The sequence below is a fragment of the Neomonachus schauinslandi genome, chromosome 16, assembly GCF_002201575.2.
Source record: "Neomonachus schauinslandi chromosome 16, ASM220157v2, whole genome shotgun sequence".
Lineage (NCBI taxonomy): Eukaryota > Metazoa > Chordata > Mammalia > Carnivora > Phocidae > Neomonachus > Neomonachus schauinslandi.
The window spans coordinates 26,999,282-27,016,400 of record NC_058418.1 but is presented as its reverse complement, the minus strand read 5'-3'; the positions used below and the strand labels follow the sequence as shown (position 1 = coordinate 27,016,400).

The 17,119-nt window shown below is 35.3% G+C and overlaps 1 protein-coding gene across 4 annotated transcripts in view; it reads right to left on the bottom strand.

The window, feature by feature from the left end:
• The window catches only part of CYLD (CYLD lysine 63 deubiquitinase), a 62,306-nt gene that overhangs the window by 40,115 nt on the left and 5,072 nt on the right, over positions 1-17,119 (bottom strand). For all 4 annotated transcript variants that reach the window (XM_044922174.1, XM_044922175.1, XM_021705825.2 and 1 more), the window contains exons 3-5: positions 14,692-15,343; positions 13,193-13,495; positions 10,799-10,904 (exon numbers count right to left, since the gene is read on the bottom strand). In XM_044922174.1, coding sequence (XP_044778109.1) covers positions 10,799-10,904; positions 13,193-13,495; positions 14,692-15,195 — 913 coding nt within the window. In that variant the 5' untranslated portion in view covers positions 15,196-15,343. The remainder of the gene's footprint in view (positions 1-10,798; positions 10,905-13,192; positions 13,496-14,691; positions 15,344-17,119) is intronic.

Sequence of the window (17,119 nt, the reverse complement as noted above, 5' to 3'; positions counted from 1 at the left end):
AACAGATACATAAAAGTATGAAAAAATTAACAGAGCCTCAAGGACTGCATACACAATACCAAAAATTCTAACATGTATCCATCTGAAGCCACAGAAAGAGGGAAGGCTGATAGGGACAAAGAAAGCACTTGAAAAAATGATGGTCAGAATATTTCCTACTTTGTTAAAAGATACATATTTATAAATCCAAGAACTTCAGTAAACTCCAAACAGGATAAATATGAAGAAAACTATGCAAGGGACGTCCTGGTTAAACCGTTGTAAGCCAAATATAAGGAGAAATCATCAAAGCTCCAAAAGAAAAACAACATATTGCATTACATACAGAGGGATAATGATTTAAATGACAGCTGATGTTCACCAGAAACTATGGAGGTTAGAAAATGCTAGAAAACCACTGGAAAACAGAACGAAAAGAAAAAATAGCAAACCAAAATTCTATAAACACTGAAAATATCCTTCAAATATGAAGGCAAAATAGATACATTTTCAGATACAAGAAAATTAAGAGAAATTTATTTCTAGAAGAACCGTACCTCAGTACACAACAAAAGAAGTTCTTCAGGATGAAGGAAAACGTTAACAGGTGGATACTCGGATCTTTCAATTTCTTTAAAATATACATGATTTCAGCAAAAAATACATTTTCTTGTGAGTTTTTAATGTACATAGATGTAACATACATGACAATAGCGTAAAGGATGGCAAAGAGGTAAAGACTTACATGGTGGCAAGGCATCTACATTTTACATAAAGCTGTACAATATTAACCCTAACTACACTAAAATATTAAGAATATATACTGTAATCCTTGAAGAAGGCACTAAAAGCAACAGGACAATGACAGGCAGTTAAAAAGCCAACAGATTAACATAGAATTCTTAAAATTTTTCAAATAATCTGCAAAAAAGGTAGAAAAAGAGTGTAAGAGGAAAGAAAAACAGGGACAAATAAAAAATAGATAATAAAATTATAGTTCTAAACTCAATACCAATAATTACACTAAATGTTAATAGATTACACAACAATGAAAAGACAAAGATCATCAGAATAGATGTTTTAAATTAAATGCTCTCAAAAAAAAAAAAAAAGCATGGGAAATGAATGGGAAAATGAAATGAGGAAAGGGAGAGAAAACATCTCAATCCAACAACACAGTGGGGGTAAAGCAGAAAATTAGGACAAATAGAAAACAATTAGGCAGTAGAAATAAATCCAAATATCAGTAATGATAAACATTAATAGATTAAATCTTCAAAGTACAAAAATTGCCAAACTAGATTAAGAAAAAAAGATATCCCACTACATGCTGTTACAAGGGACATACCTTAAACATAAGTGATTGAAAAAAGAAATACCTGGAAAATACTAACCAAAAGAAAACCTATCCACGGCATACAAAATAGAATTTAAGGCAAAAAGAATTACTAGCAATGAAGATAGTGCCTCTCTTTTCTTCTCCCTCTCATTCTCTCTCTATAAAGACAGACTATATAACAATAAATAGTTCAAATTACCTGGAAGATATAACAATTCCGAACTCTAGGTACTTAAAAATTCTAAACTTGGGGGCGCCTGGGTGGCTCAGTTGGTTAAGCGACTGCCTTCGGCTCAGGTCATGATCCTGGAGTCCCGGGATCGAGTCCCGCATCGGGCTCCCTGCTCGGCAGGGAGCCTGCTTCTCCCTCTGACCCTCCCCCCTCTCATGTGCTCTCTCATTCTCTCGCTCTCAAATAAATAAATAAAATCTTAAAAAAAAAAAAAATTCTAAACTTGTATGCAGCAAATAACTATTTCAAAATAAACACTTATAAAATTAAGAAGAAATTAACAAATCCATCATTGTTAGGAAGTTTTAACATAGCTTGTTCAGTAACTGATAGATCTAGCAATTAAAAACTCAATAATGATACATAAAATTTGAGTAGCATAATAAATTAGCTTGATCTAAGGGACATATAAAATACGCATGCAATGCATCCAGGCTACAGTTGGAGCAAACACATTCTTTTCAAGTCCACACAGAACATCTCTGTAAACTGATCATGTACTAGGACATAAAGGAGCCCCAACAAATGTCAAAGGATTGGTATCATATTCTTTTACCATAAAGCAACTGAATTAAAAAAATAATAATGACCAAAAAAGTCACCTAAGAATTTAAAATCATATTTTAAAATAGCTCAGGGGTTACATAAAAAAGAAATCATAAAGTAAATTACAAAATGCTTCAAATTTAATAACAAGATAACTAGATAAATTTTGTGGAATGTAGGAAGATGAGTACATAAAATCTATAGCCTTAGATGCTTTATACTAGAAAAACTAAAAATTAATAAACTGTTTAAAGTAGTAAGAAAAACAATAAATCAAAAAAAATCCAAAGAAAAAAATAATTTAAAAAACCAGAAATTACTAAAATAGAAAACAAATGTCTAGAAAGGATTAAGAAAGCCAAAAGGTTTTTTTTTTTTAATAAATGAAAGAAACCTCTAGAGACACAATTGTTTGAATGAAAACAAGGACACAACTGCAGATACTGCTGAGATTTAACAGAAAATAAGAGATCTTAAGAATGTTGTGCTAAAAACTTTTAAAAAAACAAAGATTAAATGGAAAAATTCATTAAAAAAATAACACTTCCACAACAGACTTTGAATAGCCAAAGCAATCCTAAGAAAGAAGAGCAAGGGCATAAGCATTACACTTCCTGATTGCAAACTACAAACATATATCAACACATAGACCAACGGAACAAAAATGAGAGCCCAGAAACAAACCCATGTATATACAGTCAATTAGTATTTGCCAAGGAGCCAAGAATACTCAGTGCAGTAAAGGGTAGTCTCTTCAATAAGTGGTAATGGGGAAACTGGAAAACCACATACGGAAGAATAAAACTGCACCCCTATCTTACACCCCTCACAAAAGTGAACTTGAAATAAATTAAAGACTTAAGTGTAAGACCTGAAACTGTAAAACTCCTAGAAGAAAACATAAGGAAAAGCTCCTTGACATTGATTTTGGCAGTAATTTCCCAGACAGGACAAAAGAAGCACAAGCTACAAAAGGAAAAATAAATAAATGAGACTACACCAAACTAAAAAGCTTTTGCAGAGCACAAAGGAAACAACTGATAAAAAATAAAAAGGCAACCTACAGAATGGGAGAAAATATTTGCAAATAATATAACTACTAAGGGGTTAATATCCAAAATATGTAAGATTTTGTACAACTTAACAGCAAAAAAACTAGCATCATGATTTAAAAATGGGCACAGGAACTGAACAGTTTTCAAAAAAATACACACAAATGGCCAAGAGGTGATATGAAAAGGTGTTCAACATCAATAATTATCAGGGAAATGCAAATTAAGAACCTAAGGAACCTGTGGAACACCATTAAGCATATCAATATGCACATCGTAGGAATCCCAAAAGGAGAGAGATAGAAACAGAGAATATCTGAAGAAATACTGCATGAAAACCCCAAATTTGATGAGAGCAATGAATATAAATATCCAAGATGCTCAACAAACACCAAGTAAGATGAATTAAAGAGAATCCCACAGCAACACATTAGAATCAAACTTTCAAAAAACAGAATCTTAAAAGCAGCAAGAGAGAATCAACTTGGCATAAAAGGGATCCTCAATAAAGAAATACACAGATTTCTCATCAAAAACTTTGGAGGCCAGTAGACAGTGAGCCAATGTATTCAAAGGGCTAAAAGAAAAATACTGTGAACCAAGAATCCTATATCTGGCAAAACTGTCCTTCAGAAGTGAGGTAGAGCTGTAAAGGAAAAGAGTTTATTTGTATGTTGTTGAAGTTAAGCTGGTACAAATTTAAACCTGAGTGTTAAAAATTTATGATGTTAAATATAGTCTTGTGGTGAACACAAAGAAAATAGCTATAATATACAGAAAAAGAAATGAAAAAGGAACATTTCACTACAAAAATCAACTAAACACAAAAGACAGTAGTAATGCAGGAAATAAGGGTGAAAAAAAACTAGAAGGCATATAGAAAACAAATAGCAAAATGATGCAAATAAGTTCCTCCTTATCAGTAATTACTTTAAGTATAAATTGATTAAACTCTCCAATCAAAAGACAAATTTGAATGGATAAAAACACATGATCCGGGGCGCCTGGGTGGCTCAGTTGGTTAAGCAACTGCCTTCGGCTCAGGTCATGATTCTGGAGTCCCGGGATCGAGTCCCACATCGGGCTCCCTGCTCAGCAGGGGGGTGGTCTGCTTCTCCCTCTGACCCTTCCCCTCTCATGCTCTCTGTCTCCCATTCTCTCTCTCAGATAAATAAATAAAATCTTAAAAAAAAAAAAAAACCACATGATCCAACTATATGTTGTCTATAACAGACTCACTTTAGATCCAAAGACACAGAGATTAAAAATGAAAGGACAGATACAGATATCCAAAGCAAATAGTAAGCAAAAGAGAGCAGTGATGGCTATACTGATATCAGACAAAATAGACTTTAAGTCAAAAAAGATTACAAGAGACAAAGAAGAACATTTACGTGTTAATGAAAGGTTCAATGCAGCACGAAGATACAACAGTTATAAACATTTACACACCTAATAAGTAATCAGCAAAATCTATGAAGTAAAAACTGAGAGAATTGAAGGGAAAAATAGTTCTACAATAATAGTTGGAGACTTCAATCCCCCACTCTCAATAATGGATAGAACCAGACAGAAATAAGCTAATGGAGGACCTAAACAACACAACAAACCAACTAGATATAACAGACATACACAAAACACTCTACCCAACACCAGTATACACATTCTTCTCAAGTTCACCTGGAACATTTTTCAGGATACACCATACGTTAGGCCACAAATTCTCAACAGATTTAAAAAGACAGATATCATATAAAGTATCTTCTCAAGAGGAAGAAATGATCAACAACAGAAGTAAAATCGGAAAACCCAGAAATCTGTGGGAATTAAACAACACTTTTAAACAACCAATGAATCAAAGAAATCTCAAGGAAATTAGAAAATTCTTAGAAATAAATGAAAACAAAAACACAACATCCTAGAACTTAGGGGATGCAGTGAAAGCAGTATTAAGAGGGAAATTTATAACTATAAATGCTTACACTGAAAAACAAGAGAGATCGCAAATCAACAACCTAACTTTACAACTAGCTTTACCAAGCTAGTTTACAAGAACTTTACAAAATAGCAGAAGGAAATAAAGATTAGATCAGAGATTAACAAAATACAAAACAAACAACAGAGAAAAATCAATGAGCTCAAAAGTTGGATTTTTTAAATCATCAACAAAATTGAGAAAACTTTAGCTAGATGGAAAAAGAGAGAAAACTCAAATTACTAAAATCAGAAATGAAAGTAGTAACATTACTACTGATTCCACCAAAATAAAAAAGATTATAAGAGAGTACTATGAACAAAAAGGAAACCCAAAGAACGGGAGAAAATACTTTAAAATTACGTATCTGGTAATGGATTAATATACAGAATATATAGAGAATGCCTAAAACAACAGCAAAAAAATAAAAAAGTTAAAAAATGGGCAAAGGACTTGAACAGACATTATCAGCACAGAAGATATACAAATGGCCAATAAATACAGAAAAGATGCTCAGCATAACTAATCATTAGGAAAATGCAAATCAAAATTACAATGAGATATCACCCTCACACCAATTAAAATGGCCATTATCAGGAAAACAAAATAAATGTTGGCAAAGATGGGGAGAAACTGAAAAACTTGTGCATTGTTGGTGGGAATGCAAAATGGTTCGGGCACTGTGGAAAACCTTGTGGTAGTTCCTCAAAAAATTAAAAATCTATTTACCATATAATCTAGCAATTCCACTTCTGGGTATATCCCCAAAAGAATTGAAGACAGGATCTCAAAGAGATATTTTTACACCCATGTTCAGAACAGCACTATTCTCAATAACTACAACATGGAAGAAACTCAAGTGTCCGTCAAGAGATAAACAGATAAACAAATGTGGCATATACATATATAATGGACTATTATGTAGCATGAAAATGAAGCAAATTCTGACTCACGTAACAATAGGGATGAACCTTGAGGACATTACACAAAATGAAAAAAGCCAGTCATAAAAAGGCAAATACTGTATGATCCCACTTATATGAGGTACTCAGAACAGTCAAAATCATAGAGATAAAAAGTAGATTAAGTAGCTGCCAGAGGCTGAGGATGGGGGCTGGGCAGTTATTATTGAATGGGTGTAGGGTTTCAGTTTTACAAGATGAAAACTATTGCAGAGATGAATGGTAGCAAGATGAATGTGCTTAATGCCACTGAACTGTACACTTAAAAATGTTCAAGATGGTAAATGTTATGTGCACTTTACCACTATTAAAAAAAAAAATTTTAGGGGCACCTGGGTGGCTCAGTCGTTAAGCGTCTGCCTTCGGCTCAGGTCATGATACCAGAGTCCTGGGATCGAGCCCCACATCGGGCTTCCTGCTCTGCCGGAAGCCTGCTTCTCCCTCTCCCACTCCCCCCTGCTTGTGTCCCTCTCTCGCTGTGTCTCTCTCTGTCAAATAAATAAACAAAATCTTTAATAAATAAATAAATAAATAAATAAAATAAAAAATAAATAAAAAATTTTAATTTAAAGACAAACTATTTTTATAATTTGTTTTTAAGATTTTTTAAACACATGCAGATTAGCAAACTGGACCAAGCAATGTATGAATATGATGAAGTTAGATTTACATCAGAAATGTAAGGCTGATTTAATATTAGGAAATTAGATTAAAAGAAAAGAAATACAAGATTATGTCAACAGACAAAAAAGTTTGATAAACTTCAACATCCATTCATGATAAAACTCTTAGAAAACAGGGAACAGTAGGTAACCTCTCAAACCTGATAAATGATGGCTGCAACAATAAAATCCTAGGGCAAAGATCACACTTTATAGTTGAAACGCTGAAAGCACTCCCTTTGAGAGCAGGAACAAGACCAAGATGGCTGATATGACCACTTCTATTCAGTATGTACTAAAAGGTTCTTAGAGCTAGGACAGTAAGATAAGAAACCATGTTTTAAAAATAAAAGACACAAGGATTGGAAGGAGGAGTTAAACTATTAGTATTTGCAGATGATAATGACTGGTTATTGAAAAAGTAATGTATGGGTAAACTGAGAATTTAATGAGATTTTAATAGGACTGTTTGCAACAAAACTCAGCAGACACAAGTCAACTGAGATAACACGCTCGCTAGGATGGGTAGAACCAAAAACTCAGATAATAATAAATGTTGGCAAGGGTGTGACGAAGTCAGAACTCTTACACGGTGCTGGTAAGAATGTAAAGTCGTGCAGCTGCTTTGGAAAACAGTCTGACAGTTCCACAAATGATTAAACACAGAGTTACCAAATGACCCAGCAATTCCACTCCCAGATATATGCCCAGAAAAACGAAAGCAAACATCCACACAAAACTTGTATATGAATGCTGTAGCAGCGCTACATATAGCGAAAGATGGAAGGAATTCAAGTGTCCAGCAACAAACGGATACACAAAATATGTTACATCCATACGATGGGATATGATGCAGGCATAAAAAGGAATAAAGTATTGACACGTGCTACAACACAGATGAACCTTGAAAACATTAGGCGAAGTGAAGGAAGCCAGTCACAAAAGACCACATGCTACATGATTCTATTTCTATGAAATGTCCAGAATAGATAAACATACAGAGACAGAAAGTGGATTAGTGGTCGGTTAGGACTCAGGAGAAGGAAGGGATAGTGGAGGGACAGGTAAAAGGTACAGGGTTTCTTTGTGAGGTGACGGAAATGTTCTACAACTGATTATAGTGATGACCCCATGTATCTGTAAATACACTAAAATACACTGAACGGTACAACTTAAATGAAGGAATTATATGGTATATGAATTAGATTTCAATACAACTTGTTTTTTTAAAGTTGACTGTATTTCTATATACTACAAAAAATTATTAGAAAATACGTTTTACTTTATAACGTATCAGAATGCATGCAAGAAATGGAGAAACTTAGACAATTGTACTAAAAAGAGATTAAGTAAATGAAAGGTAATGCGATGTTCATGTATTAGAAATTTCAGTAGGATAAAAATGTCAGTTCTCCTCAAGTGACTCAACAGTTCCGATCAAAATCCCAATGGAACTCTCCTATAACATTTGAGAAGCCAGTTGTTAAATTGACAATGAAGACGCATGGGCCAACAACAGCCAAGACACTCACTATGAAAAAAGAACAAGAGGAGAAACGTACTCTTACAGCTAGAAGGCTTCTTGTCAAGCTAGGATAATGAAGGCCTAAAGGTCTTAGTGTAGGGAAAGAGTAGAGCCCAGAAAGAGATCCATGTATAGTACGTTGACACTGGATTTATACGCAGCAAGCATGGTAGATCAAATTGGGTATGTGTACTTCACATCCTACACAAAATTAAATCCAGGTGGATTATAGACTTAAATGTATCTATTAACCTTTTGGAAGACAATGTGGAATAGCAGGAAAATTCAGAAGAGCAATGAAGCAAGACTAGTGCTCATACAAAAACATATTATAAAGAATCATTAAAAACAATGGGGTACTGAATGAAGCATGAGCAGACAGAATAGAAAGTCCAGAAATACATCATAGTATATGTGGGAATTGAGTATGGTAAAAGTGGCATCTCAAAGGAGTAGGAAAAGATGAAATTTTTTTAAATTTTATTTATTTGAGAAAGAGAGAAGTAGAGAGAAAGCACGAGCAGAGAGGGGGAGAAGCAGACTCCCCACCAAGCAGGAGCCCAATGTGGGGCTCGATCCCAGGACTCTGGGATCATGACCTGAGCCGAAGGCAGTCGCTTAACCAACTGAGCCACCCAGGCGCCCCAAAAATGAACTTTTTAATCAAAGACATTGGGACAACTGGGTAACTATCTGGGCGAGGGGGGACTAAATTGGCCCATATACACCACATGTACAATAAAATGTCCATTTTATTAATCTAGGTGGTAGTATAGGAATGTTCAGTTTTTTTGTTTTGTTTTGTTTTTTTAAATGTTTTTTATTTATTTATTCATGAGAGTCAGAGAGAGAGAGAGAGAGGCAGAGGCAGAGGGAGAAGCAGGCTCCCCACCTAGCAGGGAGCCCGATGCGGGACTCGATCCAGGACCCTGGAATCATGACTTGAGCCGAAGGCAGACGCTTAACCATCTGAGCCACCCAGGTGCCCTAGGAATGTTTAGTTTAAAATTCAAGAAAAGCCAAGTATGTCAGACTTTTACAAAGCAAAATCGAAATAAAGCTGTTATTTGAATCCCATACCCCCAATTAAATTAATGTCCTCTTGCTGTAAAACTAAAAACTAAAGTAGAAAGCATTTCCCAACTCAGCGAAACAAGCATTTATTACTTGCCAAGCCAACAGGGAACAGGAAGGGCAAACAGCGCAGGCTAGTAGGAATCCTAAGGATCATCTAGCATTAGCCCCTTCATTTTTACAAAAAAGATACTGAGGACCTGAAATGACCTGTGGGGAACGCAAAAGTGTTCTGTGTCAAATTTAGGAAGAAGGGAAAAACACTGGAAGCAGAAAAATCGTTTTGTTCGGTTATGATCCCTGCTATAGGAAAATTCAGCTTTTATAGAATTAGAGAAAAAATACATCTCCATGGAAACAATATTCCCAAGTATCCATCTGAGGCTGAGAAGTATGCTTTTCTATGCAAGTCTTCACATCCGAAGTGTACACACAGGATGTGGGGTGAGGAGGTACTAAAAAGAGCAGAGCTTTATAATCAGACAGGTCTGGATCTGAATTCTGGCTCTACCACTTACTGAATCCTAGCCAATCTTAGTCCTAGCTAAGCCCCAGTTTTTTATCAGCAAAATGGGAATAATTAAGACCTTATAAATTTGTCAGGAACGTAAAGAAGTACAAGTCATCTAATTCATGGATTCATACATTGGTGGCTACTGAATGTAGGCTTTCTGACATTTACTCATAGTTGCATAATGCTCAATAAAAAGCACCACCTCTGAATGCCTGTCAGTTCATGATTAACATGCTATCAGCTGACTAGCCTGTAAATGGAATTCTACTAAAGGCAGGGGGAAAATGCTGTTGATTTCTCCATCAATAGGAATTTATTAATTAGTTGACAGCAGCTGTTAGGTGCCACATGTTTGAGGTAAAATAAAAGGTTGCTTGATGGTTTGGGTTTTTGTTTTTTGTTTGTTTGGTTTTTTTTTTAAGATTTACTTACTTATTTGAGAGTGAGAGAGAGAGAGCACGAGCAGGAGGGCACAGGGGGAGAGAGAGAGAATCTCCAGCATCTCAAAACTGGGAGAAATCTCATAGGGCATCCAGCAAGAATCCTCTCCACAGTAGATCAGATCACATTACATGGCCAACTTCTGCTTAAAGGCTTCTAGTTTAAAACCAGCTTCTCAATTGTATTATCTGACCCTTCTAATGATCAGAAAGGGCTTTTTCCTCCCACTTAGAATAACCAGGTGATGAAAAGTTAATGATAACGTATAAGTGCCAAGCCACACTCACCGACTTTTGGAATAAAAATCTGTAAGTGTTGTCTTCATTTGGGGGTAAGAAAGGATATTCTATTTAATAACAATTCCATAACATAAAAAGTCAAGTTCCAAAAGTGCATCTTGAAGTTTATATTTACATCCTCAAAACAAAATACAGCCTAGAAACTCTGCCTTATATTTATATAAAATATATAATATACAAAACACAAAGAAAACATACCTGGGATGATATCATTGATGTGCAAGAGAATTGTACTTTCAACACTTGCAAAACTACAAAGCTGCACTCCGTCAAATCTGCCATCCCAATTCCCAATAGGATTATCCTAGAAATTAAGTAATAGAATAAAGTTGTAAACCCTTCTCAATAAAACATGAGTATGAAAATCTCTATTTTCCAGAAAATGATCTTCCAAAAGATTTTACACGGGCCAATTTTAACTATTTTTCCTAAAAGAGAAAAGAATGTATCAGAAATAATGGCCACAGTAATAGTTTTTGGTTTGTTTGTGTTTACTTGGTTTTTGCTTTTGTTTTGGTAAAAATGAGATCCAAGAATAATCAAGTTATAGTAAGCTCATAGATGAGCAAGAAATTGAAAGTATTGGTCATGCTTTACTGGACAACAGATGCTAGTCTACACGGTAATACCCATTTGCACAGGAAGACTTATTAGTAACACATTGTTTCACCCAGAAATCTGCCCCCAATTAAGCCTAGCTTGTTCTAATCACTCCTACACTCCCTGAGCTTAACTTAAGTATTCCATTTGAACCCCTCTATGCCGTTCTATACATAGCAAATCTATTTTTTATTGTTCTTTTGACATTGTAGGGATATGCAAGAATTCCCTCTGAAATAGATTTTTACATTCAATTCTTTTATATTCCAATGTAACACCAAGTAGTACAGTGCTGTTCCCTGAGCTAGATTAAAAGATGGGCCGGTCAGACAACTGCCCTGAACACCAATGTGTACAACATGCTGTCATCAGAAACAGAAGCAGATGAAGAATACTGCATTTGCCAGAACTTTCTTTTCAAAGAGCACATTAGAGGGGTTTGGAATATACACTTGCACAGGCCAACTGAAGGACAGACAGAGCGGGGGGAGAAGCTGGTGGGGCAAAGCTCTAGGCAGCCTGCCCCGAGTAAACAAGATGATCCTCAGGACTGCCATCTAAGAAGGGGAAAGGCCTACAGGGCTTTTACCAAGTATGAGGCCCAGATGCCGAAGGAAGAGACACTAACCCCAATGGCCAATGGCCTTCTTTTCTCCAACCCTCCCTCCACCCAGCTCACAATCTCTCCTCTAAGTAAATATTAAAGGTGTGCTTTATCATTAGCTATCCTGAGGGACCCACACAGAATAGTGTGATCCCAAGTCTCTAACTTTTCACATGGCAAATGTTCAGTAAATGTTTGTCTAAACAACATAGTAATGTTTGTCAAACTAAAGGGTATCAAATAGAATTTCCTAGAATTTCCAAGCACAAGATAAACTGATGTTAGAGCATTCATACCCTCCCAAAAAGTATGCCTGAGTAGATAAAAATAATCACTAAACCCATCATGAGACAAGAGTCTATTAGTCATGGTCTCTCCTAACTCATTCTAGTGTTTAATAATTCTGTATGAGTTACTTCTTTCTACCTAACAAACTCTTGTCCATAGTGCCAATCTGTAATAAAAATGTTCTCAGGCTCTTTCTTCTCCCTCTCTTAATGCCCACAGGTAACATTCAACTTGTCATATTATAACGTTTCCGTTATGAACAAGTATGATTGCAAGGTAACATTAAAAATGACACAAAACAATGAACAAAGGACAAATACTGTAGGATTCCACTTACATGAGGTACCTAGAAAAGGTAAATTCACAGAGACAGAAAGTGGAATGCTGGCTACCAGCAGAATACTAGCTGAGAGGAGTCATGGGAGTTAGCATTTAATGTGGACATTGTTCCAGTCTGGGATGATGAAAAGCTCTGGAGATAGGGGTGATGGCTGCACAACACTGTGAATGAAATTAAATGCCATGCAACTATAAGCTTAAAAATGGTTAAAATGGTAAATGTTATGTTACATATATTTAACCACAATGAAAAGAAATAAGGAGATACTCTAATCATCTTTTCCTCTAAAGCAATGTGCTCTTCCTCTATGCACGTATTTCCCATAAATGATGTTTACACTACTCATTAAAATAAGATCAGCCAATAAGATTTTGCAAAATACCATAAAAAGAGAATCACAGATTAGGGGGGAAAAAAAACAACCTTTGCAAGATAAAGAAAAATAAGACCTCAGATAACACACTTGGGTGGGGTTTTTTTTGTTTTGTTTTGTTTTCTGTTTATTGGTCAGCTATCATAGAGGAAATTTAAGGACTGAAACATTATTCCAGCTTATTCAAATTGGAAAAAAGAGTAAGTGCAACTCTATATCTAGACTCCTGTCCCATACCAATGTTCCTTTACCAAAGATAAATTAGAAGATGTTTTTAAGTTACTCCAAATTAGTCCATTTTAAATATTCGGGGTGCTTAATTTGTACCTAAAATTGGTCATAAAACAGATATACCCATAAAGATAATATACTCCAAAAGTTTCTTACCATGTCCACACCAACAAAATATCCTAAGCTTTCTTTTCCTGGCAAGACATCACAGAATATAACTGTGCCAGACTCTATAGTTTCTCCAAGCTTCAAAGAAACTCTGGAGTTTATTTCCAGAGGGGGAAGTTCCATCTGCATTGTGTCCCCTGGACCTGCAAAATCACTTTCCAATCCATTGTCATCATCTTCTAGGATTTCTAGCTTGTCCAACGCAACAAATACTCCACAGTCTTCATCACACTGAAAAAGCTGTTTCCCTTGATATATCCCGTCAGTGAAACCTTGGCCACGACCTTCTTCCTAGTTTTCAAATGAGAGGGAAAAAAAATGATTGATAGATAAAGAGATGGAGAAAGATGACCCAGAAGAAAAAAGATCCACTCTGGGGATTTCAGGGAAATCACCGGGAAAATTCTAAATGACACATACAAAAAATATTATTAGCAGCCGCTACTGAATTTCAAGTGTCTAAAAAAGAATAAAGAAGCTGTATGTGATGCTGAAATACAATTAATTAATTAATTAATTAAAAATCATAATTCCACTGTGAGAGAGCCTGGCCAGATCCTACACTGTGATTTGAACAATAATTTTGCCATAAAAAGAAAAATTCACTTTAAAATAACGATAACATTAGCTCCATTTACTGAGTACTTACTATGGGCCAGCCACCCCGCTAACTCTTGAATCAGCCTATCACAAAAACACTTCAAGGTATGTACTGGTTTCACTATTTTACAGATGAGGAAGCAGATTTAGGGAAGTGGCTTGGTTAAGTAAGCCGGCAACCCAGCTAGTAAATAGCATAACTGGGATTCAAATCTCCAACTGTTTTACAATCACTGCTTTAAAAACTTTAATCACTAAATAAGGCATGAAATCCTATATGCAAGAATGTAAAAATGTAACTGACATTTAAGTTCTTGAGAATTAATATTAATTTTGGAAATGTATCGCAGAGTTCTTGGTTCTCTCTTTAGTAGAAACAAATTCCAAGACAATTTTCACATACATTATGAGGGACGACCAAAAGCACGTTTAAATCGCTGCACCTTACTTTTCTAAAATCTTAGAGCTACATTACATTACTTAATACCACACACTAAGAAAAACTGAGAAACCTACAGATGCTAATGTCACAAGATAATTAACAATTTGTGAGGTGAGTAATTCAGTTATAACTGGTAAAGTTCCCCATTTTTAAAATAGACAATGTTAAAATTTCTAAGATTTGAAAGCCTTGAATAATTACACGATCTATGTGTATTTCCTACCACAGTAGGTTGTTTATTAAAAAGTTTTCAATGTATCGTCTTTGCATCATCTCAATTTATCATTAGAAAGTAAAACCTAAGAATTATGAATATTAAAAATTACAAAAGATTTCTGGAAAAACTTTTTTGTTATATTTAAAGGGGAAAAAAAATACAGGTGGGCATACAAATATACACAGAAACACACACACACAGCCCACTAAAACAGTTTATCAAACTTACCAGTAATTCTACTCCAAAGAATATTCCCGACACTGTCCTCTCTGCTAATAAGGGTCCTCTGAAGCGCACAACTCCAGGAAATTTTTCTTCCCCAGATCTCAGCTGTACTTTCACATGGCAGCCCACATCTATCTGGAGGCCTTTACTTAGTCTGTTTCTGTTCTTAAACAGGCTGAACCTCTCTTCACAATTGGTAATTGCCAAAAGCAACTCTGTGAACTTTTCATTTATTTCTACAACATCCTTTTCATCAACAAAGAGAACTGCGTGTGGTTGCTCTAAAATTTTTAATCCAATCTGATTTTTCTTGCCTTTTGCAGAAGGAATCCTCGAGTGCCCCACAGAACGATCTTGGATATACTGTCCTATACTCCCCTTTGGTACTTTAAGGAGCTTTTGTGTTTGTTTGTCTGTAACACTGCATTCTTGAAGAAGCAAATAAAAAATCCGCTCTTCCCAGTAGGGTGAAGTAACTTTTTCTTGGCTCCATAAGCCTGAACTCATTGTGACATTAACTCCAAAACATTAACTCAAAAAAAAGGGAACTACTAAGTTTGTAGTAAAACCGCAAAAGATAAATTCACTGGCAGTCCCAAAGCACGTTTTTAGCAATTTGGTGTCCATGCTGTAAAAAGACAGCAAAGCAAAATGCCTGGAGGACAAGCAAAAAGAAACTTTACACTTTATTCTACATGAGCTAAAATTAAGATTAAAGACTTCTTAAGATCTCATTCGATTAGTAAAAACACACACATAAATGAAACTTCCAAAAGTACCTAGAAAGGTTAAAAGACACACATTACTTGTATGTACCGTAATTTTGCATCTTTAATTAAGGAGATCCAATTGTAAAGTGTCTTCAAAGACAATACAACGATGCTTGTTTCCAAGGCAATGAAATTCGAGTAACAGATAACATTATATACATTTTTAAATATATATATTTTTAACTTTAAAAAGTAGCATTTTTAACAGATCCTGCCTAACTTAAATGAATAAGTTGCTCTTTTTGGCAAAACACACATAAATCAAAAAGGCTGTTATTTCTGTACACACCATTTAAGTAAAAAGTTACCCACCATAATTATTATGATAAACATCCTTTATAAAAAAAAAAAATGATCAATCATATTCTGAAACTTTAACCACGATTCATTTATCTGTGTTCCATATTTTGATAATGGATCATTTATTTGCTCTCGATCCAGTTTCATCTCCTTCATCATGTACATTTTGTCCTTAGGCAAATGTTAATCATATTAATCAGAGCCATCATCTAATTTCTCAAAATCTCAGATAATATAAATCTGATTATAGTAAAGAGGTCTTTAAAAATCTATTTTGTAGGGCGCCTGGGTGGCTCAGTTGGTTAAGCAACTGCCTTCGGCTCAGGTCATGATCCTGGAGTCCCGGGATGGAGTCCCGCATCGGGCTCCCTGCTCGGCAGGGAGTCTGCTTCTCCCTCTGACCCTCCCGACCCTCCCCCCTCTCATGCTCTCTCTCTCTCAGTCTCTCTCTCAAATAAATAAGTAAAATCTTTAAAAAAAAAATCAATTTTGTAGCCACTAAAACTTGGACTACGTAACAAGGAATATAACTTTAATAAAGTAACAAATACAAAAATTTTTATACCACAATTTTAACTATGTTATCCTAGAAACGAATACAAAAAGATTATTTCTTTTTCAGTTTCAAATTTTCACCTAAAATTTTTACAATACTAATCTTTCACAATTAAAATAGCCTTCTCGGGGCGCCTGGGTGGCTCAGTCGTCGAGCCCTGCATTGGGCTCTGCGCTAGGCATGGAGCCTGCTTAAGATTCTCTCTCTTTCCCTCTCCCTGTGCCCCTCCCCAAAAAGAAGGATGGAATAAGTAACTGTATTTAGAAACCAAATGGCCACACTCATGTGACAGAAAATACATAAGAACTTTTTTTCAGTAAGATAATTATTAAGATAATGAACTAAATCTTATTTTGATTTGATGAAATTGTATCATTTTTAACCATCATTTAAAGTAGGGCTGAGAAGGCTATTTTTTTTATTATTAAAAGATTTTATTTATTTATTTTGACAGAGAGAGAGAGGGACACTGAGAGAGGGAACACAAGCAGGGGGAGTGGGAGAGGGTGAAGCAGGCTTCCCACTGAGCAGAGAGCCTGATGTGGGGCTTGATCCCTCACGACCTGAGCTGAAATCAAAAGTCGGACGCTTAACCAACTGAGCCACCCAGGAGCCCTTCCATCCTTCTTTGAGGTAGAGGTATCCATTTCCATTCCATTTCACAGCAGCAGTCGAGAGCACTATCGTATTTGTCTATTTTATTCTTGGAATTTAGAAATAAGTACTTCTAAAACTAAAGAACCAAATTTTAAGTTTAATAATTTAACATAATGATTAAATAATCTGGCAAATCTACACATGGAAT